We start from the raw sequence: 25,152 nt of genomic DNA on the forward strand, positions 1-25,152 counted from the left end.
GTTGTACTTGCTGTACCCTCTCTATTGCATGAAGACCCGTGGTTTTTGGGGAAGAATCAGTACCCACACGGAGGTATATGGATTATATTGTTGGCTCAGCATTTCTACAGCCTATGTTCCGGCTTGGTTGCCTCGTGTTGGGCTGTGTTATGGCATTTGTATATGGATAATCCGGCATCTCCCGTGGGGAGAGTAAGGCCCTCAAAGCTTGTACATGATATTATTCTCCTTGGGTAATAAAATACTCCAAGGGGGGGGTCGGCCCATTCCGGCCTCTATGTGGTGTCACATGTGCAAGATCCATTTTCAGCATTTGTGGATGTTTTGTCCAGCTTTATATTTTATGCAAAGTGATGATGGATATGTGTTAAGGCTGTGGCCATGTTTAAGTGTTTTAATATGCATTGATGGTATCAACAAGTGTGTCAAAGGCCCTAGTCCCCCGGGCACCCGCTGCAAGTTACATTGGTCTCAGAGCATAGGCTTTCTTGGAAGCGGAGGCTTCCTTCTATCAATAAGGAAGAGAAAAGATCTCGAGTGGGGACCACACTTACCATCATTGCTATTAAGCATGGCCAGCCACTTCAGAGCCTATGAAGCAAGAGCATGAGCAATAGACAGCTTGGTCTAAGGATTTATGAATTCACAAAATTTATCTTGGAAGTATGGAGTTGGCTTTATGTGCACACGTTTAGCACTCTTTCCATATGGATATTGTGGATTATATTATCAAGCTTACAGGCAAGCTATATGGAGATATATCTTAGGATATCTGAAGGATATGGTGACGAGATTTTTATTTTGGCTTCATGACCAACCTGGCAAAGAAAAGCTAAGTATACTTTGAGTTTGCAAAGGTAGTGCTTTTGCTATGAAGTGTTTTTGATGTTCACTAACCCTTGTATAGCTATGCAAGGAGAAAGGTGTTGTTGTTTGCCTTGAGATGGTTTCAGGGAAACATTGTTTATGGCTCCCTTTAATGGGATGAATTCTTTTCATGGCTCCCTTTAATGGGATGAATTCTTTTCATGGCTCTCTTTATTGGGATGGAATATATCTATGGAGATTTCTTTCTTGGGCAAGATTTATATAGATATTGGGCTTAACAAGCAATTTCTATGGACGAATCTATCCGAGTTTATAGAGAAGAAATCTTTGGTTATCTCATGGATATGATGCTTTTATGGATAAAGTCCACCTCTACTCCAAGGTGTGTGGTTAGCACGGAGTATGTGGTAAGAGTTATGGTATACAGGTCTATGGATTCCTGGACTTCTTTTCTAGGGATTTGGATCCATCCTCATGTTTATGGATTATTCTTTTTGGCTCCCTTTATTTGGGATGCATTGGACTTATGAAACTCATGGTTCACATACCCTGTGTAGTGTTCTCTTGTCCTACGTGCTCTCTTGAAGATTGTTTCTACCATGTGAGGGTGGAACAATAGAGAGCAGATGGAAGGGAACATGGGCACTTGAGAGGGTAGTGTGAGTTGGTGGCCGAAATGCCTACAAACTATTGGTGGCCGAAATGCCTATAAACTATGTGTAGCCGAAATGCCTATAAACTATGTGTAGCAGAAATGCTTATGGAACACCAGGTTATCTATGCCTGCGAGTGATTGTTTTCAGGACTCCTTGTTTAGCCGCCCTGTGTAGTATTTCTCTTTTCCTAAGTGCTCTTCAAGATGTTGCTACCTTGCTTGGTAGAACATAGAGCCAATGGTAGAGAATATGGGCACTGAAGTCGGGCCGGGCATCAAGGCAGCTCCTTGGTGATCTACATCGACATACCATTGTTTTCTAAATGCTGAATTTCATATGCATTCGCATGGAGGATTTGGCAATGGATGCCCGTGAAGCTATGTGGTCAGAGTACCAACACGGAGTGCAAGTGGTAAAGTGGACATGATACCTGGTTGGCACGGGACTTATGTCTATGCCAAGGGTCATGTGGACCGATGCCTTATTGGCAGGAGACTTATTTTGTCTCACCCATTTACTTGGGACATGGATTATGATATCTGGACTTATGGGACTGTTTTGTCTCACCCATTTACTTGGGACATGGATTATGATATCTGGACTTATGGGACTGTTTTGTCTCACCCATTTACTTGGGACATGGATTATGATATCTGGACTTATGGCACTGATTTGTCTCGCCCATTTACTTGGGACATGGATTATGATATCTGGACTTATGGGACTGATTTGTCTCGTCCATTTACTTGGGACATGGGTTATGCTATCTGGACTTATGGGACTGTTTTGTCTCACCCATTTATCTTGGGACATGATTTTGATATTGGTATTATGGAGACTTATTTAGTCTCGCCCATTTCTTTGGGACATGGATTCTTCAGTTATATTGGATTTTTTTAGACTGTCTCGTCTCGCCCAATCGATGGGACATGATTATATCTTGAATATATGGCTTGAAGCTTAAAGTTGCGGACAACTTTTAAGAAGTTGGGGAGGATGTCACCAGTGTGGACATTTCCCAGTCTGAAAGGGGTCTGGTGGACTCCAGGATGTTTAAATATTTGGAAAGTACAAGCTTTGGGAATGGGGGATTATCCTAGAATACAAAGGACCACACTCCTAAAATTTAGGAGAGTTGCTATTTTTGGCCCGACTCCGATGGAAATTCTGTTCGCGTCATTACATCTGGAATTGAGCAGATACCAAGAGTTGGCAAAGTGCCTATGACAGAATGTCTACCAGTTGGGATATTTTTAGAGGTAAAGATTATGAAAGGACCCATCTCTTAGATTGGGACATGTGGCAAGAAAGTGGCCCAAAGTGAGACAAGTGGCCTGACACTTGTTAGAAAAAGGATCAAAGTGAGACAAGTGGCCTCACACTTGTCACTTCAGCTATTGTGTGGCTCTCCACTTGTCATCGTAACCTTCTCTTGCCATTTTAGCTCATGGGAGGCCCAAATCTATAAATTGGAGCCCTCTCTCTTCATTAATGGAGGCTCTCTTGCTCCACACTAGCCTCTACCACCGTTACAGGTTGCCCTAATGATGGCTACTCTCTTTCTCTCTCACTTGAAGGCTGCCCATGAAGAATACCGGCTGTTGGGGACTGTTTTGGAGGCTTCCATCGCGAAGAAATACTGAAGGCAAGGGTATTTAATCATTTATTATGATTTCTAGCCATTGTACTTGTTGTACCAGCATTTGTACTTGTTGTACAAGCTGTACCAGCCCTTGTACTGGCTGTACCAGCTTCTGTACTTGCTATACCACCCATTGTACCGGCTGTACCAGCTTCTATACTTGCTGTACCTGCTGTACCAGCCACCGTACCGGCTGTACCAATCATTGTACCTGCTGTACCAGCCCTTGTACTGGCTGTACCAGCTTTTGTACTTGCTGTACCACCCATTGTACCGGCTGTACCGGCTTCTATACTTGTTGTACCTGCTGTACCTGCTGTACCAGCCACCGTACTGGCTATACCAGCCACTGTACCTATTGTACCTGCTGAATGGAGAGTTGTACTTGCTGTACCCTCTCTATTGCATGAAGACCCGTGGTTTTTGGGGAAGAATCAGTACCCACACGGAGGTATATGGATTATATTGTTGGCTCAGCATTTCTACAGCCTATGTTCCGGCTTGGTTGCCTCGTGTTGGGCTGTGTTATGGCATTTGTATATGGATAATCCGGCATCTCCCGTGGGGAGAGTAAGGCCCTCAAAGCTTGTACATGATATTATTCTCCTTGGGTAATAAAATACTCCAAGGGGGGGGTCGGCCCATTCCGGCCTCTATGTGGTGTCACATGTGCAAGATCCATTTTCAGCATTTGTGGATGTTTTGTCCAGCTTTATATTTTATGCAAAGTGATGATGGATATGTGTTAAGGCTGTGGCCATGTTTAAGTGTTTTAATATGCATTGATGGTATCAACAAGTGTGTCAAAGGCCCTAGTCCCCCGGGCACCCGCTGCGAGTTACAGGATGCACGTGACACATTGCTAAGAGCTCATAGAAAGAATCGTAACCACCTTGATTGAGTTGAGATTTAACTTCACTTTCATGGATCCAATCATCATTGCTACGAGTGACCTCATAGGAAGAATCATAGCCAACTTGATTCTCATAGACATAAGCATCTTGATCTTCCATACCTTCCGAATGCCCTTGAAGATCATACTCATAGTCTGCATTACATTGATCATTATCCATGCATGTTGAATCGTCATGATTGTCACTTTCCTCATCGGAAGTATCCTCTTCATGCAATCTTCCTCATCCGTGGCACAACTTCCATTGCAAGTATTATCATCGATATTATAATCATCTTCATCTCCATAATAGCTTTCATCATCCTCACTATCATAGTCACCCAAGCATTGGCAAGGCAATAATGTGTGATGCACAACATTAAATGCTGTTGTTTAGCAGTTTATTTGTCCATAAAACAAGCCGACAGCTCCTCAGCCCACCAACCGGTAGCAAAACTCCATATAAATACTAGCGCCTAGTTCTCAGCCAAAATCATCAATCATAAAATCATCCACAGCAATTCAAGAGTAGTATGTGTGCCTAGAGCCCTCTAGCCTTGTGCATACATTCAGCGAATCAGCACTTCAATGTGCTATAGTTCCCAAGGCCTCCTCGAAGAGCTTTCTTCAGCATTCAACCAGCATATGTGCATCCCTCAATTTTGGGTTTGCAATTGCATAGCGGTCATCGAAGAGCTATTCAAAAGAGCTTGGACAGCATCTGGTTCACCCTGTGTTCCGTCTACTTCGTCCTTGCATTTGGCATACCTTGGCTGTCATTCATACTCATTGTACAAAGTTCTCCAAAGAAATATAAGCAAATACTCTTGCTTGCAGTGGACAGGGGGGCGCGGCGGGGGGGAGGGGGGCTTGAGTGGGTAGTTGGGACGGACGGGGACTTGAGTGAGTAATTGGGACCCAATATTGCATCGACTATCTATCTTTTCTCTCTCTCTTCTCTTCTCTCTCAAAGTGGAATTGCATAAACTCATGGGTATAAAGACGGCTTTGTTGCACGTTACAACGATCAACCTACCGCATCCTCCAGCAAATTACCTAGGGTTTGGCTGATGAAGTGCAAAACCATCATGGGATGGACGAGAATGTCCAATCTGACGATGGCCCATCAAGATCACGATGTGACAATTGATGACCTGGTCACTAAGGTTGACTTCGAGGCAAGGATGGCCTTGCTAGAGCAACAGATTACGAGCCTGACTAACACCATGGCTGTTATGCAAGCAACTTTGGCGGGTGTGACAACAGGGAGAGCTAGGACAGCTTTAGTTGCACCCTTTTTCACTCCAGAGCGGCGAGCCTTAGACGGGGGGAGAAAAAGCAGACGACTCAAGGACAGTTGACTCCTACCTCAACAGGTGGGGTACACATTTTGAGTTCCACCCTTTCCCTGAGGATAAAAAGATACAGATGATACAGGGCTTCCTGACAGGAAAGGCCCTTACCTGGTGGAAAGAGTTCCGCGTGAAACCCACAACGTGGGTAGATTTTGAGCGGGTTTTCTGGGAAGAGTTCCTGCAAACCAAGGATGAGAACAACATAATCCCTAAGTTTAAAAACTTGGAGATGAAAAATATCTCGTTTTACAAGCTCGGGCAACTTACATGAACCTCATCACTAATCTTGGATTCTTTGTTGATGGATTGCCTAATGAATATCAACTCTTGGTCAAGAATAATCGAAGTAAGACATTGGATTATGCTATCCGATATGCAAAGATAAGATTTTTTATGAGACTCTGGCGAAGAAGCAATCGAAGAAACCCCAACAACCCTCGGTATCAGACCAAGTAGGATCTCAGTGTAAACGAAAGTTTAAGCATGTGAAGGATTCTTAGACTCTAGCAGAGACCCAAAGTCAACCCCAAACTTTGGGAGACCCAAATTCAAAGAAGGCAAAGAAAGCAGAGCAGACACTCCAGTTGTTATGTGAGTGAACTTTTTTGAGAATTTAATTATATTTATTCAATAAAAATTATAGTTAGAGATGAGAGTATATGAATATCTCTAAACAATTAGAAAAATATAAAGAAAATAAATTTGTAATAAAAATAGCATCTTTATGATAGAGATCCCAAAAAGTAGATAGGTTTTTGCATACGGTGGAATTTAGTGAAACGGCCCGCGTTGAGTTGTAGACCAGGCCTATTCCCGTAATTTTAAGTACCAGCTAGACTATATTCTGACGAAAAACCACAGAGATACAGCGCGGCTGCAAGTTGCAATCCTGTACTTGTATACAAAGAGCCAAGACAGGCTGAGACAGGCAAACGTCTACAGGGAGTATTAGTTCTCTTATTGTTTTTCTTATATAGTTTAATTATTTCATGAGTGAGTGAGAGAGAGAGAGAGAGAGATTAAACATGGTTTGTAAGAATTGCAGGTTCCTTGGATGAAGCTCTCTTTTCTTTCTATCTTCTCTTTTCTCCTCTGATGAGAAGATGTATGATTATATCAAATTACTTCATAGCTTAATAAATCATTGAAATACTCATATGTGAGACCGCGGGTCTTGCAGATTGGACCCAATGCTTTTGTCTTGAGTTCATAAATATTTTTCCGTTTAAGTTTTTTGTTTAATTCTTCTTCTAAGGTTGATGTATTAACTTGTAGTTAACTTATTTAAAGTAATTTGTAAAATTTGTTGAAATCTTGTACTTGGAGAAAAGGTCCTGTAATACTAGTACATTAAGAAGGGTGCTTCACGTGTGGTTACAAAGGGCACATGAGAATGTATTGCCCACAGGCTGAGGGCAAATCAAAGTCGAAGGGAGCCCATTTGACTAAGATAAAGGTGTCAGAATACGCAGCAGAGATGATGACCACATCTGGGAACACAAGAGCAAAACGCAATGCAGAAAACAATAGCGCAAGAGAGAGAGATAGAGGCGTGTAACTCTGCTCTATATACACAAAGTGTAGGCATATGCTCACTTGTTTCCCAGCCTGAAGAACTTCCTGCTGAAGAGCCTGTAGCTTGTTAATATGCTCCCGCATCGTCAACGACTTTGCAGGGCTCATAACCCGCATCTGTACTTCCAAGGAAATCCTCTTCATGGGCGATACCCTGTTGTAAAGAGAAGCCAAATGCTGCCATATACCTCTGGCCAGCGTCATATGCTTTACATGATTGATTACCTGCAGTGTGCAATTGAGGAAGATAAACGAACGGACCCTGGCATTGACACGATCCCACCTGTGCCTCCCGGTCTTTTCGGATCGACGGTAACTCCCCTTCCTCTTAACTCCGGCCGTGGAACCCCAACAATGATGAAATCAGCGAGGTCGCAAGACTCCAGAACAGATTCCATCATAACCTTCCATATGCCGTAGTTGTTCCTATCCAACTGACGGTCCACCGGGAACGTGGGGAGTGTAGGGATCTTCACATGCCTCTCGGCCATCTCTAACAGATCTGCCATTGCGGGGATGTACTCTGAAAAAAGGGTGGGTGGGTGGGAACAAAAAAAAACTTATACCTGCAAGTGGCTGTCCAGCAAATCAGCCCGCCGTTCTCTTGCTTCTTCTCTTCCCGAACAGTCCCGAACAATCCACCAATCAGTAACGCAATAGTCCCCCACTTGCTCACACAAATCCCAAGAACTATCAAGAGCCTAGGGCTCTGATACCATGTCAGAATACGCAGCGGATATGATGACCAGATTTGGGAACACAAGAGCAAAACGCAATGCAGAAAACAACAGCGCAAGAGAGAGAGAGAGAGAGGCGTGTAACTCTGCTCTATATACACAAGAAGATCCCGAAGTGATACAATATGTGGCAAGGGACCGGGGGCCATTTTATATGCCCCCCCTACAGCAGTCGGCCTGCTATAGGCAGCCGACAGAGCCTGAACCTCCACGACCAGCCATGAGGACCAGTCAGCCAGCAGCAGGGTGTCGGCCAGCTCATCTGGGGGGGTCGTGGACCTGAAGCAACACACACAGCCAACAGCAGCATGTCCAGATGCAGTCGGCCAGCTTCAGAGGTCCTCCTTCCACCACGGGGCTGCCACCCAAGCCACATTAAAAAAGGGAAAAAATATGGGGAGTGAGGAAAAATGAGAAAACACCTACAAGGGCGGGCACACCCACAACAAAGGCCCTGGTGTCTATGTATAGACAGGAGATGACTTCTAACAAAAGGAAGCTACAAGTGAGAATGCCGCTGAATGATTATGTGTATTTGGCATGTATCTCAGACGCTATTATTATAGGTTGCCTTTTGTCTAGATAGTGTCCAGAGCAAGTGATTTTATTGTTCCATCCATGATTTAGTGAACTCTATTAAACTTTGTGATAAGATAATTATGAAGTGTGTTGTTCCATTTTATCCGACGATAATTGGAAGGATTCAATTGGCTTAGATGTATCGAGATATCTCAGGGTGCGTAACAATAAATCTCTTGATGGACGAGGGTGCTTTTTGAAGCACAAGATTGACAAATGTTGCGCTTAACCCATTGCTTGCCCTCGCCTGACACCCTTCATTACTAGTGCTTGGCCGCCTGCTGCCTAGCTACCTCACAGGCTGCCAACAGCTGTAAGACAGCCTCGCTAGCTTTCAACAGGTCATCCAAACCCTCCATGCTGATGCTTATGCTGGTAATGGTGATCCTGATGCTGATGATGATAATGATGGTGATTCTGATGATGATGTGGCTGCTGATGGCGATGAGGATGATGCTGCTGCTATCCTAATTGATACTTAACCAAGGATTAAGACTGTTCATGCCAAAGATTAGCCATGGCACGGGCGTGCACGTAACAAGGATTGGGAAAGGATTGATCACCCCGACTCAGTCTTGCTTAGTTCTGCAGTCTAACGAAGTTTTATCGGGAGTACATCCTAGTGGTATGGGACGTCAGGATCTGTAGGATGTAGAATTTTCCCGATGAGGCTGTATTGTCCAAGGTGAAGCAATAACCTAGGTGCAGGTGAGGGTGGGAGGTATAGAAACAAGGGTTAGGAAAAGTTAAAGACCTTAAGCAGAATTGGGGAGGCAAACTAGTTGAGTTTCATCGAGAAGAGGACTGACTTTTGTGATTCCCTGAAAGGGCTATGTGAGATCGACATTGTGTAGGTCAATATCGGCAGTAGGTCCAATTAGAGAGCTCCATTTGATTAGACCATGACTCAGGGATCATTCCCTTTATTAGGGTGATTAGTGGCCAATACCTCTATTGGAACAAGATGTTCCAAATTGATAGGTCAAGGTATCGAATAATGTTGAGACTAGGAGATGATCCCTTAGCACGCCTTACTCCTTCAACAAGATATCCAAGGATGCAATAGACCTGATTTTAGGGATGTAGAAGCGTTATTTCTCTAGAGATTTTGAGAATGAATGGAAGATTATACCCATGAATTGTTGGATTGACACAAACCAATAGAGGGCATGATGCTATATGGGTGGTGGTATACGACCGTGGAGACAACTAAAATGACACAACAGTTGTTGGGAAGCATTTCAGGTTGCACGGTTGGGTGAATTTTCTTCATTATCCTCAATCTGTCAAAGAATGAATCAGGGCTTGGTGGAAATGCTTTCTTAATATCCCCAAGAGACCATATGATTGGTCGATTTTGCCTATGAGATGATGAGCATGACGCCGTTTTTCTTCTCTTTTGACGAGAATGGTGTCTCCATCTTTAGAGGCTAATAAAACCACGGAAGCATTTTCCGAGATCATCGAGTCAGTCAAGGACCGCTTGACCAAAGTTCAAGAAGCATATAGCAGACAGGCAAATAAGTCTAGACGGGCTGTCCATTTCAAGGAAGGAAATTGGGTCTATTTACGTATCATGAAACAGAGATTGAAACAAGTGGGCAAACGTTGTCCCAAGCTTTCATTTCGTAGTTTTGGCCCTTTTCCAATAGTTAAGAAGTTAAGTGATGTCTCCATGAAGTTAAAGTTGCCTACCAGTTGGACAATGCATGATGTTTTCCATGTTTCTTGGCTAAAACCATATGTTGATCCATAAGTGTTTGATGTTTCAGATGAACAGCAGCCAGACGTGGTAGACGAAGCAGAAGTTATTGAGCCCGAGCAGATCCTTCTTCATCAATGGAAGCATGGTTCCGGTCGACGAATACGTCAGTTCTATACGAAATTCCGAGATCAAGGCACCCACGAAGCCGTATGGCTAGACGAGGAGTTCTTCCAGGAGTACCCCCACTTGTTGGCGGACTACTTGGAAGCCATGAACCTGCCGCCAAGCTAAGCAGGAGGGAATGTCACATGCACTCTACACTCAGTGCATGGTGACAAACTCGCTCATCATCAGCAGTGCAACATTTGTACAGTATTAGAACCCAGTAGGATGATAATTGTTGTACGCCGTGACCCCATTGTACATCCTCAGTCCAGGATAAGTCAGGCACGAGCTACGTAGGTCATTCCTCAGCCTTAGCAGGTCAGTCAGTCAGTCAAGTCCCTTAACCCACTTGGAGAGAATCATTCATGCATGTAGAGTCAGTAGAAGCCTTAGGGTTTGCATTAGAAAGCACTCTGCATCCTGCATAATATGCATTCATATGCCTGTGCATCATTTAGAACATCCCAGAAGCCTTAGGAAGTGGTGAGACTTGTTGAGGTTAAGTGATCTGTCGATTTTTTTTGTGAGATTGGAGTTCACATTGAGGCTTCAGTGATATATGATCCATTTGGATTGTTTCTGATGGGTTTGATTGTGAGCAGGATTTCAAAGGCAGAGCTCAATTGGGGCTTGATGGGTTTGATTGTGAGCAAGATTTCAAAGGCAGAGCTCAATTGGGGCTTGTCTTTGATTAATGATCGTGGGAGGATATTTGACAGTTCAACCTCAAGATCAAAGTTCTAGTGAGACTTTCTCAAATCACTTTACACAGGTAAAGGCTTGAAATGGGGAAGTATGTTACGTACCTAGACACTAATCTATGGATTAGGGACTAGATGAGGGACTAATCCAATGGGGTAAGGGGGCAGAGTGCTGTGTTTTGTGCAAATTTCCAAGCGGCTGCGTTTTCTTCACCACTTGGCTGCTGCATTTTCCTCCTGAAGGATGCGTTTTCCTCTGGCTGTTGCGTTTTACACATTGGTGGCTGCATTTTCTTCTAGGGTGCTGTGCTTCAGCTTTGGTGGCTGCGTTTTTGTGGTGGCAGCAGCTCATTCTCTCCTATGAATGGGAGTATTAGGGTTTCATGTGAGAGACATACACACAGAGAGAAGAAGGGAGAGAGAGAGAGTTGTGGGGATAAGTCAACTCATTAGAATGAGTGTGTGACTCCCCTATCACACATGTATATTGCACTAGTACACATAGTGCACTTAGTACATTAAAAGTACTAAGTGTACTATGTACTATAACTTATGGGCTTGTACACACTATAAGGGTGGGCATAATGCCTTTACCCCAACAACCTCCCACTTAAAGGCAAAGTGCCCTTAAATGAAGGAAAAGAAAAATCAGCATGTACATGATAATATACAAGGCCATATCAAGGCTGAAACTGGCCTCATCCAATGCCCATCAAGTGTCTACAATGAGCAAACCGCTCCGGAGGCAAACTCTTTGTCAACAAATCAGCCGGGTTGTCATCCGTGTGAATCTTAACAAGCTGAATTTGCTTGTTCTCTATCACCTCTCTGATGAAGTGATACTTCACATCCACATGCTTCGTCTTTGTATGAAAGACAGGGTTCTTTGCCAACTGGATGGCACTCTGACTGTCACAATGCAACAATGGAATATCCCCTGTATAACCCAAATCAACCACTAACCGAGATAGCCATAATGCCTCCTTGCAAGCCTCTGTGGCTGCAATATACTCGGCCTCTGTAGTAGATAAGGCAGTGCACTTCTGCATCCTGGATATCCATGACACAGCACCTCCTGTGAATGTAAACACATAACCGGTAGTAGACTTCTGGTTATCTGGATGACCGGCATAATCCGAATCCGTGTAACCATGCACTAATGCATCCTGTTTGCCAAAGCAAATGCACATAGACTCTTGCGTCTAGACTCTAGAGCATAGTCACAGGGGACGGAGGGGACGGAGGCTTGGAACACCGGGACGGCGAATCGGGACGGCGCAAGGACGGGAACGGACGGGGACGGACGGACGTCCCCCACCCACGGGACGTTTCTCACAGGGGACGGCGACAGGGACGGCGCTGTGCGGGGACGGCAGAGAGCCGTTGCGCCTGCCATTGCTCCTGCCGTTTTTGGCCGTTGCGCCTGCCTGGTTTCTAGCCGTTTATGGCTGTTGGGCCTTGGCTCTTCTAGCCGTTTATGGCTATTGGAGACAGCAGTAAGAGAGACAGTACGAGAGACGATTTTGAGTTCGTTTCAAGCTTCGGGGGCGCTGCCCCCGAACTCCCCCGCCAAGGGGGGCCTAAATGGCTGCCACCGGCCCCCCTTGGATCCCCCCGGCGGCAAAAATTTAGAGAGAGTATTTTTTGAGTGCCGTTCCCTCCCCCGTCCCCGTTCCCTACTTATGGCCGTCCCCCGTCCCGTCCCGTCCCCGTCCCCCGTCCCTTGTGACTATGCTCTAGAGTCTAGACAACTGTAGTGTTTCATTGTTTTGCTTTTTGCACTTGTGGACCAGGACATGTAGGAGAAATGGGGGAGAGAAGCTAGATCGAGATAGAGCTTAACTAGCTAGGGCGGATCAAAGTAGAAGCCTAACATGATGAAAGAACATAAACAAGATGCAAGATAAACAAATGCAATGGATGGGACAAAATACCAAAGACTTACTTGATGTATTGCTTGAGTTGTGTGTTGTGTTATACAATGAAGGCTTGGCTTGTTTATATAGCCTTTGTGACTATGAGACTCAAACACACTATATGGGATAATTGTAGAGGTGCCACATGGCACACACTCAAGACAAAAAGACTCAACTAAGATTAGACAAATGTAAAGTACACCTAGTGTGCACTTATTTCCAACACCCTCCTTAAGTGGACACTAGGAGGAAGACAGATAGACAAGACTATGACATGACAAAAGATAAGACCAAGACAGATAGACTAGACAAGGATTGAGAGACAAGCTAATAGACAAGACTAGAAGACAGACATAAAGACTGATAAACTGAGAGACAAGACAGAAGACATGACATATAAAGATTCTGAGACACCCCTCCTCAAGTGATATCCTCATATGGGTCCACAAGGGTAGGGACAAGAGTGGATCAGACAGACAGAGAGAGAGACAAGAGAGAGACAATCAGCCAGTAGAGTGGTCCCACAAAGAGAGAGACAGATAGACATGAGAGAGTTTGATAGATAGAAGATAAATGGGGACATAGACAGAAAATGCCAAGAGAATGTGGGTAGCTAATCCACAAAAGAGAGGCATATAGACTGATAGATAGAGTGTTAGAGACATGTGACTGTAAGAGCACACAGGATAGACACATAGACAGAGAGACTGACTGATTGTAGATAGACAGAGAGATGAGATGGGAAGGTCTTACCATTTCTGGCAGTGTCTAATCCCGTACATGAGAGACAGATAGATGGGAAGGTCTTACCACTTGCTGAAATGCAAGGGCAGTGTCTAATCCCATGAAAACTGAAAATTAAATTTTTATATTTTGAGTTTTTCGAAAGTAGAAGACTGAAAAGTACATCTAGATATCCTGAACCATGTAGACCTGTAAAGTAGAGAAATTCTCCAAAGATAGATAACACAGTCCTCTGATTGCATGGATAGGATAGCATCCATAACTGTCCAAAGGTAGTAGCATATATAAATCACATTGTCCATCAAAGTAAAGAGCAATAGTATCCAGCTGGGATGACTCCAAGGCAGAGAAGCATAAACTGAATTGTGAGAAGGCATCTGGCCCAAGGATAAAAGCATATGCAGACAGCATATTCAAGGCATCTCCTCCAGGGTTGAATACAAGACTGTCATAGGCATTAAAGAGCAAATTATAAAATCTGTCCAAATAGATAAGTGCCTGCTGCACTGCATTAACTGCAAAATCTGAGTGGAATTCCCCAAAGTTCGAGGCATTGATTGACCCACAGCACATAGAACTATCATATTCAGTTGTACCAGTCATAAATTCTCAAAAGCCCCTTGAAATTGACTCAGAAAGGGGTCAATTTAACACAAAATCAGGAGCAGATGATTCACGTCTTGCATATACCGTTGTATGAACAGGAAAAACACAAAAGCCCCTTCAAATCAATGTGTATACAGCATAACAGTGACTGGTTTCATGTGCAATCATGTACCTCTGGGTAGTACTGATAAACTACCACAAAAGCCCTAAAAGTTCAGTTCTGTAGTGACAGATTTAGGGCAGAAAATGTTGCCCTTTCTCATCATCAAATAAATTCAACAAATCGGACCTCGAACAATGGAGAGCAATTGGAGATGGCTGCAGAACTGGTCGGCCAGTAACCAAGAAAGCATGTGCTAATGGCGATGGAGGCCTTGCACCGAACAGATCAAAACGAGAGAGAGTGCTTAAGCTTGCAAAGAAGCTGGGCACAGACACACACACACACACACACACACACAGAGAGAGAGAGAGAGAGAGAGAGAGAGAGAGAGAGTTTACGCAGGTTCTTGAGGTTGCAAAGCAGCGCACAGTAGAGAGAGAGAGAGAAGAGAGAATTGAACTGGAGTAGAAGCAGATAGCTGAGGCGAGTTGAAGCGGGTTGAAGAGAGCTGAAGCTTGAGGCAAGGATGAGGGGAGCCAGGATAAACCTGCTCTGATACCATGTAGGAGAAATGGGGGAGAGAAGCTAGATCGAGATAGAGCTTAACTAGCTAGGGCGGATCAAAGTAGAAGCCTAACGTGATGAAAGAACATAAACAAGATGCAAGATAAACAAATGCAATGGATGGGACAAAATACCAAAGACTTACTTGATGTATTGCTTGAGTTGTGTGTTGTGTTATACAATGAAGGCTTGGCTTGTTTATATAGCCTTTGTGACTATGAGACTCAAACACACTATATGGGATAATTGTAGAGGTGCCACATGGCACACACTCAAGACAAAAAGACTCAACTAAGATTAGACAAATGTAAAGTACACCTAGTGTGCACTTATTTCCAACAGGACATGTGCTGTAGACATGATATTTGTACTCTCTTTTATCATCTATGACTTTCATGGTTCTCGCTTATATCACTATGACTGTTGACATGAGGTATTGTGTAATGGGCTTGGTAACTGATAATTGATTTAAACTTTAAGTAATGAGGTTCAGTCTTTATTTTAAGTATTTTGGTTGCTATGTCTACAAAATATTCAGGTTTCTAGGACTGCTTACAAATGGTACGTACTGTTTACGTACCTTAAAATTTGTTCCGTACAGAAGTACGTTCCGTACGTACTGATAGCGTGCCGTACACTACGTACCTTTCCACCTTGATCAACATACAAGATGAGGATCAATAGACTGCCATCCAAAGCTTTCTTGGTGTATAAGCAGTGATCTATGTCACTTCTCCTGAAGTCCTGGGATTTCATGAATGTATCAAATTTAGGATACCATTCCCTTGGTGCCTGTTTGAGCCCATAAAGACTCTTTTTCAGCTTGCATACAAGCTTCTCCTTTCCATTCACTGCATAACCCTCTGGCTGTTGCATATATATCTCCTCATGGAGATCACCGTGAAGAAAAGCAGTCTTCACATCCATCTGAATCAAATCCAGATCATCCTGAGCAACCAAAGCTAATACAGCTCTAAGTGTGGTCATTTTGACCACTGGAGAGAAGATCTCATCAAAGTCCACACCATATTCCTGCTTGAAGCCCTTAGCCACTAACCTGGCTTTGTATCTTGGCTTTGCATCAGGTGCAACTTTGAGCCTGTAAACCCACTTGCATGGCAAAACCTTCTTGCCTGTAGGCAAATGCACCAACTTCCATGTTCCATTTTTGTGCAGAGAATCCATCTCTGACTTCATGGCACGCTCCCAAAGAGCCTTGTCTGCCCTCTGTAAAGCCTCTTTATAACATGAGGGCTCCCCACAGTCAGTGAGCATCAAGTAGTCAACCCCTGGAACAAACCTGTCAGGGGGTCTGGAGGGTCTTGTGGACCTCCGTACCCAATGACCATCATTTGCAGGTTGCTGTCCAGCCTGCATATCACCTATTGGTGGCTCCTGTTCCATGCCATAAGGTTGAAATATCATGCCTGGTATCTCCTCTAACTGTGGGATATCCATAGGGATATCTTCTGCCATCTCTGGCTGTCCATTTGGACCATTTTCAGCACCATTTAAGAGCGATTGTTGTCCATGATGTCCATCATCATCAAAGATGACTCTGCCAGGCTCCTGTTGCCTTGCAGGCTCCTTATACATGCATGTTTCATCAAAAATGACATCATTGCTGCGTATAATCTTTCTATTCACGGGATCCCAAAGTCTATACCCCATTTCACCTCTGTCACCATATCCTAGGAATATGCATTTGTGAGACTTAGGATCAAGTTTGGTGCGCATTTCCCTGCGTATGTGCACGTACGCAACGCAACCAAACACTCTCAAGTGCTTGTAGGACGGAGGCTTCCCTGTCCATACTTCCTTTGGCACTTTCCCACCAAGCCTCGTGTTAGGTGACCTGTTTATAAGATGAACGGCTGTCATAACAGCTTCAGCCCAAAAACCATGAGGTAATGCAGCATGTGACAACATAGAACGGACCTTCTCCTGAATGGTCCTGTTCATCCTCTCTGCTGTCCCGTTTTGTGGAGGATCATAAGGAGTAGAGAGCTCCCTCTTGATGCCTTTAGCATCACAAAAGTCCTGAAACTCTTTTGGTCAACTCTCACACACCATGCAATATTACATGTGGCATTCTTATCTTGCCACAATATCTTGCACCTCTAGGGTGCTTTCCCACATACACACAACACCACGATTACATCTCTCAACACCCCCTCTTAATCGAGGTGTTCTACAACTCACCCATCATTCATCACCCATATCAATGTAGCATTGCACAACCGCAATCGCTACCTCTCAACACTCCCCCTCAATGATACATTGGAGTGTCCATCAACCAAACATGTGTGCCCGTGTCTACCATCTTAGACACCTAGTCCATTTTGAGCCGACTCGCTCATAGCGGAACCACTGAGTCCGATTTGAACATGGAAGTTCGGGTGGGAACCAACCCATGCGCATGCACCTCACACGTGCATCGCTCATGCACACATCACAACAACCATTTCGAGCTTCTAGGTGAGCTCGGGCAGGGCGACCCTCATACCATGGGTGATTACAAATTTTTTGTTTTGAGCACGTAGGCTTGTGGATGATTGACCATCATCAATTGTCGGTGAAAAATAAAAATTATACAATCCATTTTGGTCTCAACCCGGCAGGGGACCCTCAATGTGTGTGTGAACATCTTCTTAAAAGCGTTGAAAATTGGTTGTGTGAATGCACCCTTATAATGGCTAAGGGTTTTTTTTTTTTAATAATAATAAAATTTCTTCAAAGTTAACACATGCTGCCAGCTCTGTCAGTGTGTCATCTGCAGACGGCTGGCTTTAATATTGAACGCCGCCTGCCAGTCTTCTTTCTGTATGGACCGTGGTAGGTGGCCGTTATCCACCCTCTCTCTCTCCTCCACTTGCTGGTCTGCAGCTTTCCTTTTTCTCTCTGCTATTGGTTGTAGACGACGAGTGTGCAGAATCTCCTTGAGTCCACGATGCCACATAAGGTAATTGTAGAAGGTCACGCGGGCCTCGTGCAGGAGCACACCGGCGCGCTGGTTCCCATGCTCAGCTTGAACTCCATTACAGTCATCTCACCAACGTCCATGAACTGCAGGCTCCTGGACCCGAACTTGGCCTGCACAGCTGCAAAGCATCCATGGGCTTTTGCTGCTGCTTGACTGCAACTTGGCCCCTCGCCATGCATCTTACATGCAAAGGAGAATCTCCTCGACGCGACTGGATCCACCGCTTTCTTCTGCTACTCTGAGCTTACCATGCGAGCTTTGATCAGCTACTCTAGCTCCTTCAAGAGCCCTGCTCAATTTCTTTGATGCTCACCCATCTTCTATTGAGCTTTATCTACCATCATTTTGCCTCATTGCTCTCAAAGGCGAGGTTTTCCATGGTAGCCATCAACATGGTTATATCAAGCTCTTAAATGAGCTTCCACACCAAAGACTTCTCTCTCGCTGTAGATGCTGCCTTGGGACTGTCTCTCTCAGTTGAAAGCTTTCAACCAAGCTTTCTTCTTCTCCCCTTCCTCAAAAGCTTTTGCCTTAGATTCTCATTGTAATAACCAAACCTTATTTTGGTTTGTGCAGTAGAGGGCCTCCTTCAAAATGGTTACATTGAGCTCCCCATGGAACTCACCTCCTCTTGCCTCAACCATCAAACCTGTTTCTTGAGGTTTACATATAGCCTTCAATATGACTGTAGCTAGCTCCCCATTGAGCTCCAAAAGTGCATGCTCCTTATTGCATACAATCAGTCTTTTAAGGGTACTCTCTTCAAGTGGTTTCTCTTGAAACCATAGGTGCCAAAATAGAATGAATGGCCTTCATTGGCCTCCACAATTTTGCTCAAATCTGTGAGCAAACTCAACAAGCATCACCCCCTTTGGTGTGCCCAATCATGGGCTCTTTTCTCAGCCCATAACTCCTTATCTTACCCCTCATTTGGATAAGATTGCACCTCCTTACACTCTTTGCCCATTTGCAACAAAGAACCATGGGATCTTCTCATTCCATAAAGCAACCCTTATACATTGAGCATTTTTCCATGCTCAAACACAAAACTTTGAGGCAAAACTTCACAAAACCAACCTTCTTGAGGCATAATCAGCAGCATATCTTCTCTTGGTAGCTTCTCCTTGACGATGATGAAGACTCCATAGCCTTCATAATGCTGAAATCTCCATTTTCAGCTTCCTTGATGATGAGCAAGCTCTCCATGTTGCAAAACTCCATTTGCAACTCTCTTGGACAGCTTCTTTGATGTTTGATGAAGACTCCATAGTCTTCATAATGCTGAAATCTTAATTTTCAGCTTCATTGGCAGCTTTGAACTCCTCTCTCAAATGCAAATAGAGAACAATAATAGAGTGTGCATACAATTTTTTTTTTTAAATGAACCATAATAACATGCTTAATCAAACAAACACACAAACAAGCTAATATACATAATAATCACCATGACTAAGAGCCCACCCAAGCTCTGATACCATGTTGAATGGGAGTATTAGGGTTTCATGTGAGAGACATACACACAGAGAGAAGAAGGAAGAGAGAGAGAGTTGTGGAGATAAGTCAACTCATTAGAATGAGTGTGTGACTCCCCTATCACACATGTATATTGCACTAGTACACATAGTGCACTTAGTACATTAAAAGTACTAAGTGTACTATGTACTATAACTTATGGGCTTGTACACACTATAAGGGTGGGCATAATGCCTTTACCCCAACATCCTATGCTATCTTCTCCATCATCCGTTGTCAATGGTGGTGCGTGGGCTGCATTTTCAGCCCTGGGCAGTAGAGGAGGTGTTTCTTCCCGTGTGCTTCAGCCTTGCCGCTTGAGAGGGGGCTGTCGGTCCTGTGCTTTCGCGGTGTTGGCGTTTGAAGTAGATCTCTGGACAGCAGTTGGTGGTCCTCTTCTTCGCATGTGGAGCACCACAGACTTGTGGCATCTTCAGCCTGCCTCTTCCTCAATGGATCTACCTACTTTGTGGGTGTTTTTCGGTAAGCTTTCATGGACTGTTTGCTACTGTGTCCAGCCCCTTTCTCTCTCGGTTTTGAGAGGGGGCTGCTTGTTCCTCGTACCTTGTCCCGTTGGAGAAGGTTGGAGATTGGTTGTGGAGTGTTCAGCTCATCAATGGCACAAAGGCTTCGTTGCAGAGGTGTACTATTGCCGTGGATATTGGTTCCCTCTTGGAGAAGGCATCTATCCTTGTTTCTCAAGAGCAGGTAAGATTCCCTCCTAGTGGACAGGATCAGGCACTTACTACACTGCAAGAGACAAGACGGTGTCACTGCAACTCTTCTGGAAAGCAGGTTAATTTGGCCAAGGATTGCAAGACCAAAGGTACAGCCCAAGCTAGGACCAAGTTTTCAAACACGGGCAATGATCATATACAGGATGATGACTCTGATACTTCTAGTGTCCCCAAGGCTGCAAAAGCCAGGGAGGACCTGGATAGTCAGCTTCTATAGTTATAGAGATAGTTCTCCCCCATGTGCTTCCAGCCAGAGGAGGCTTGTGGACAGGAGAGGGGGCTGTTAGTAGCTCCATTTCTGGTGCATGGGAACCGTGAGTCGGAATTCCAAGAATTAAAAATATCTGTTCATTTTTTGGAGCTATGGACTGGATGTGTTCCACGTCTATTGCTTGGTGTAGCAGAGATTGTGGACTCAATAAGCTCCAAGTTCATTGTTTGAGATTTTTTGGGACATGATGTGTTCGCAGTCCACTGTTGAGGGATAATGGGCGCAGTGTGTCCAGTAGCTCATCGTTTTATTCTTAGAGTTCATTGCACACTTGTGTGGGAATTCGGAGCCAAGCAAAGTTCCTTGTATTCGTGGTGGCATTTTGTTTTGAGGAAATAAGCCGGCGGGTGCTCTTTCCGAGGTGTATCCGATACTGCGCAATACTAGAGTGTCCATGGTTACATTTGTTAGCAATCATCTCCTATCTGTATATTTACACCAGGGCCTCTATTGTGGGTGTGCCCACCTGATTTAGATGTTTTCTCATTTTTCCCCACTCTCCATATTTTTCCCTATTTTTTCTGTAGTGTGGAGGGTTGTCGGCTGCCCACCTGCCTCTGTGTGGTATCCAACATGTCTATTAGAGCTGGCCGACTCAGGTACTGCTGGCCGACAAGATTTTCTGCAGCCGACTAGGAGCGCTGCTGGTCGGGTACCTCCAGGTGGCTGTCGACTATCTCTACAGCAGGCCGACTGCTTGTAGGGGCCATATAAAATGGCCCCTTGGCCCCCACTCATTGTATTCAGTATTCGGGATTTTCTTGTGTATATATAGCAGAGTTACACGTCTCTCTCTCTCCTCTATTGCTGTATTTTTTCCGCAGTGCACTTGCTCTTGTGTTCTCAGATTTTGTCTTCATCTCTGCTGCATATTCTCACATGGTATCAGAGCTCTAGGCTCATGATAAATCTTGGGAACTGTGTGAGCAAGAGGGGGGCTGTTTTGTTGCTGATTGGTGAACTGTTTTGGACTGTTCGGAAAGAGGAGAAGCAAGAGGAAGGCAGGCTGATTTGCTAGACATCCACTTGCAGGTTTAAGTTCTTCTTTTTTCCCACCCACCCACCCTTTTCAGTTATATCCCCGCAATGGCAGATTTACTTGAGATGGCTGAGAAGCATGTGAAGATCCCGACACTCCCCATGTTCCCAGTGGACCGTCAGTTGCATGGGAACAACTATGGCATATGGAAGGTAATGATGGAATCTGTTATGGAATCATACGACCTTGCTGATTTCATTGTTGTTGGGGTTCCACAGCCGGAGTTAAGAGGAAGGGGAGTTACCCTCGATTCGGAAAGCACGCGAGGCACAAGCACAGTTGTGGGATTGTGTCAACGCCAGGGTCCGTTCTTTCATTTTCCTCAACTGCACACCGCAGGTAATCAATCATATCAAGCATATGACGCTAGCCAGAGGTATATGGCAGCATTTGGCTTCTCTCTATAACAGGGTATCGCCCATGAAGAGGATTTCCTTGGAAGTACAGATGCGGGTGATGAATCCTGCAAAGTCATCGACGATGCGGGAGCACATCAATAAGCTGCAGGCTCTTCAGCAAGAAGTTCTTCAGGCTGGGAAGGAGATATCATCTGAGAATATGGCCATCACGTTGCAGTCGCATTTGCCCTCTCAGCATTCTACTCTTCTTTGATTACCAGTGGCAGGCTCAGCACCATCACATGCGAGGAGCTTGTGCCCATGGTCTTGGACCAGGAGGAAAGATTCACGAACCCTCCACAGGGCAGAGGTTCAGAGGCCTTAACTGGCCAACGGTCGAAAGGCAGGCCTTAACTGGCCAACGGTCGAAAGGCCGTAACAACAAGGGCAAAGAGAAGGCTTCATCGAAGAAATCTGCTGAGAAGATGTCCGACTCAGACCGCGAAAAACTCAAGGCAGAGAGGACCTATAATGATTGTGGCGAGAAAGGCCAATATTGGAGGCAGTGTCCCAAGCGGAGCACCAAGAAGGGTGCAGAATCCTTAACAGCAACCGTGAAGACTCCAGCTTTTGTGCACCTGGAGGTGATGGACACCGATGTTTCATTTTCTTCGTGCGGGGAGGAGGTTGGAGGACTCTCTGCTACAGATACTCAAGAGTGGATTCTAGACAGTGGTGCTTCCAGGCACACGACTCCTTCCCATTCGGTTTTACAGGATCTTTGCAGGTATTCTGGTCACATCCTTACTGGGAATACATCCACTATCCCAGTTCATAGTGAGGGCAGGTTGGAGATACTTCCCGATGGCAAAGGGGGGAAGCATTCCTCCCAGGTGTTGTATGTTCCATCACTTGGTTTTCATCTGTTGTCAGTGCATCAGGTTTGCAAGACTGTCATACGGGTGGAGTTTGATGAATTTTGTTGCTCTCTGAGACAAAGCAACAGGCCAGGTAGTTTGAGAAGGCGGAGTGGAGAATGGAGTTTACAAACTTTCAGCACTCTCTCTCCCAGGTCCTCAGTTTTGTGATGAGTGGCAGTCTGGTAATGGCCACTTAAGTGTGGATACGTTGCAGGTGTAGGCTTTCCCGGACCAAATGATGGCAGCAGTTGGCAGGAACTTTCAGACTTGCACACTATGAGCTGCAAAGGGGGTGTTAGAAATTGTGCATCTCAGTGTATTGGAGGTGTGCCCTATTATTGGATATTTATCCATTTTTCTCCTATTTAGCAGGTCGTGAGCTGTCAGCCAGCTCCTAGGGGCAGTCGGCCAACTTCCCAGCATCACTACATAAAGGGGCCTCCTCTATTCACTTTATCACTATCTAACCTATTTGACAAGCACATGTTCTACACCATTTGCTGGCTGGTATTGCCATTGCAAAGGCCTCTTGCTACATAACATGATGTTCATTGTCTGATGTCTCTCTCTCTCATTTGCAATCCCTCTCTCCTATGTTTTGCTTCCGCATTGTGCAACTATATCAATAGTTGTGCAGATGCACCACTGGTAGTCTGGCTTGGGCTAGGAGAGCACACATGCTCCTATGCACATGGCAGGTATGTAGGTTGCTGTGTCGAAGGCCTTCAGGCAGGCTTCGGTGGTATGGGACACCGGAGTTAGATCCAGGCCTATGGGATTGTGCTAGAGCCCTAGCTTTGGCTCAGGGGTGGTTCGACCTACGGTTGGGAGGTGAGCAAGCCTGTTACCTCATGATTTGGTTAGGGGTTATGTTAGTGAGTCCCTCAGCTAATTTCCTTGTGTTCTCTATGCATATGCATCCTATGTTTAATGCTGGATGCAGGTAGGTCCTAGTTGCCTACACGAGGGTGTTTCACCTATAACACTATTCACCATCATTAGAATCCCTAAAATCAACTTGTCATTGACAACAATGCAAAGTTCATGGAGAAAAAAGACCAGTAGAAATGCAGAGTAATACCTTGAGAAACATCTCAAGCGGTGCATCAAAAACAGCATCAACCTCGCCTGGATTTGGAGAGAGTGTCAGTTTACTCCTATCAGGCAACAAAGCCACCACTGGAGTCACTCTTAACAGGTGCTGTCAACAAAAAAAAAAGGAAAAAACATCAATAAGGCTTCAATCCACTAATTTGACCATGTAGTAAGAAACAAGAACGATTGTCGAAGCACCAAATGGTGTCTCTACCAAATCTGTTACCTTTGATAGAAAGGGCTCAAGGTTTGTAACGACTCTAACAAGCAATGGATCCAAACCAATTTCTTCACGAGCTTCTCTTAGAGCGGTTTCTGCGTTATTTGCATCCTCCTTGTCTCTTTTCCCACCCGGCAGAGCAACTTCACCTACAAAACAAAAAAGGTTTTACAGTCTTTTGAGAAGGAATGCCAAACATACAAAGGAGAAATTCTCAACACATGAGCATGTAGAAGTTACCACATCAATAAGCAGGACAAGGAAGGGCATAGATCTAGACAATGCATTAAGGTCATTAGCCAAAATGAAGAAGACTCAAAGACTCAAGTGTCCTGGCGAGCTCACGTAATTATCGCACACTGCCCTCTTCTTACTCATGTTGTGCTGATGCCTAGAAGAGCCGAGAAGGGTTGCTGCTACTATGCTGCTGAAAAGGAAGTTACATGCTTGCAAATACGAGTAAGGTAGGAGAACAGCCAGCTGCAGCAAGATGGCATTAAATGCCAGTCAGCCAGTTCAACTTGCCACATGGCAACCGACTCCATAATTAAGCAACCTTTCCCAGGGAATTTAGGTCCTACCACCAATAACGCTGTCTTGTGTAAAAGCACACATCCTCTTGCTCAAACATGCCTTCTCCTCGTAACGAGATTTACAAACATGGCTAGCAAATGCTTGGGGTGGGAGTATTGATTTCTAACACACCCCTCAATGTCCACCCAAAGGTGGATTTATGACCCAAAACTCAACTGATGTAGATGATGCTCCAGCTGATCTCACCCATAGTAGCATGAGGGGCATCTAACAATTCATCTTGTCCAGAGACATCACTGACCCTTGGAGCTCTTCTCTCAGCGGAGGATTGCCATACAGTTTGGGATGATTGCTGGAGGGCCAAGTTAAGGGAGTTCACACCATTTAACTACCCAAGGTAGCTAAAGAAAAATGGAAAACTTTTCCCCAATAACCAGTCATTGAGTTTCATCCTTGTTTCCACAAACTTTGGCGATGCTTTCACAAGACCTTGAACCGAAAAGAGCAAGTCAGCCGGTTTGCAGATGGACTGTAGCATGCAAATGTTCAAGCACGCCAGGTGTGACACATTTTGATGCTTGGCAATGGCCCTGGAGGTGTGAGATCCTCCCAGCACAGCGGCAGCCAGCAAAGCCGGAAGGGACAACCAAGGTCAAATATGGTGAGGGCAATTGCAATGTGTGTGCCCTACTTCCGTGTCTGTATAAGGAAGAAATCACCACCAAAGAACTAGCA

The 25,152-nt window shown here is 44.8% G+C and overlaps 1 protein-coding gene across 1 annotated transcript in view; it reads right to left on the minus strand.

The window, feature by feature from the left end:
* The window catches only part of LOC147634062 (nudix hydrolase 15, mitochondrial-like), a 59,560-nt gene that overhangs the window by 33,208 nt on the left and 1,200 nt on the right, over nucleotides 1-25,152 (minus strand). Inside the window, exons 2-3 of the mRNA XM_086805165.1 lie at nucleotides 23,890-24,032; nucleotides 23,650-23,769 (exon numbers count right to left, since the gene is read on the minus strand). Of these exons, the coding sequence (XP_086661291.1) occupies nucleotides 23,650-23,769; nucleotides 23,890-24,032 (263 nt within the window). The remainder of the gene's footprint in view (nucleotides 1-23,649; nucleotides 23,770-23,889; nucleotides 24,033-25,152) is intronic.

The sequence above is a fragment of the Cibotium barometz genome, chromosome 11, assembly GCF_041138505.1.
Source record: "Cibotium barometz isolate CiBa-2024 chromosome 11, ASM4113850v1, whole genome shotgun sequence".
NCBI lineage: Eukaryota > Viridiplantae > Streptophyta > Polypodiopsida > Cyatheales > Cibotiaceae > Cibotium > Cibotium barometz.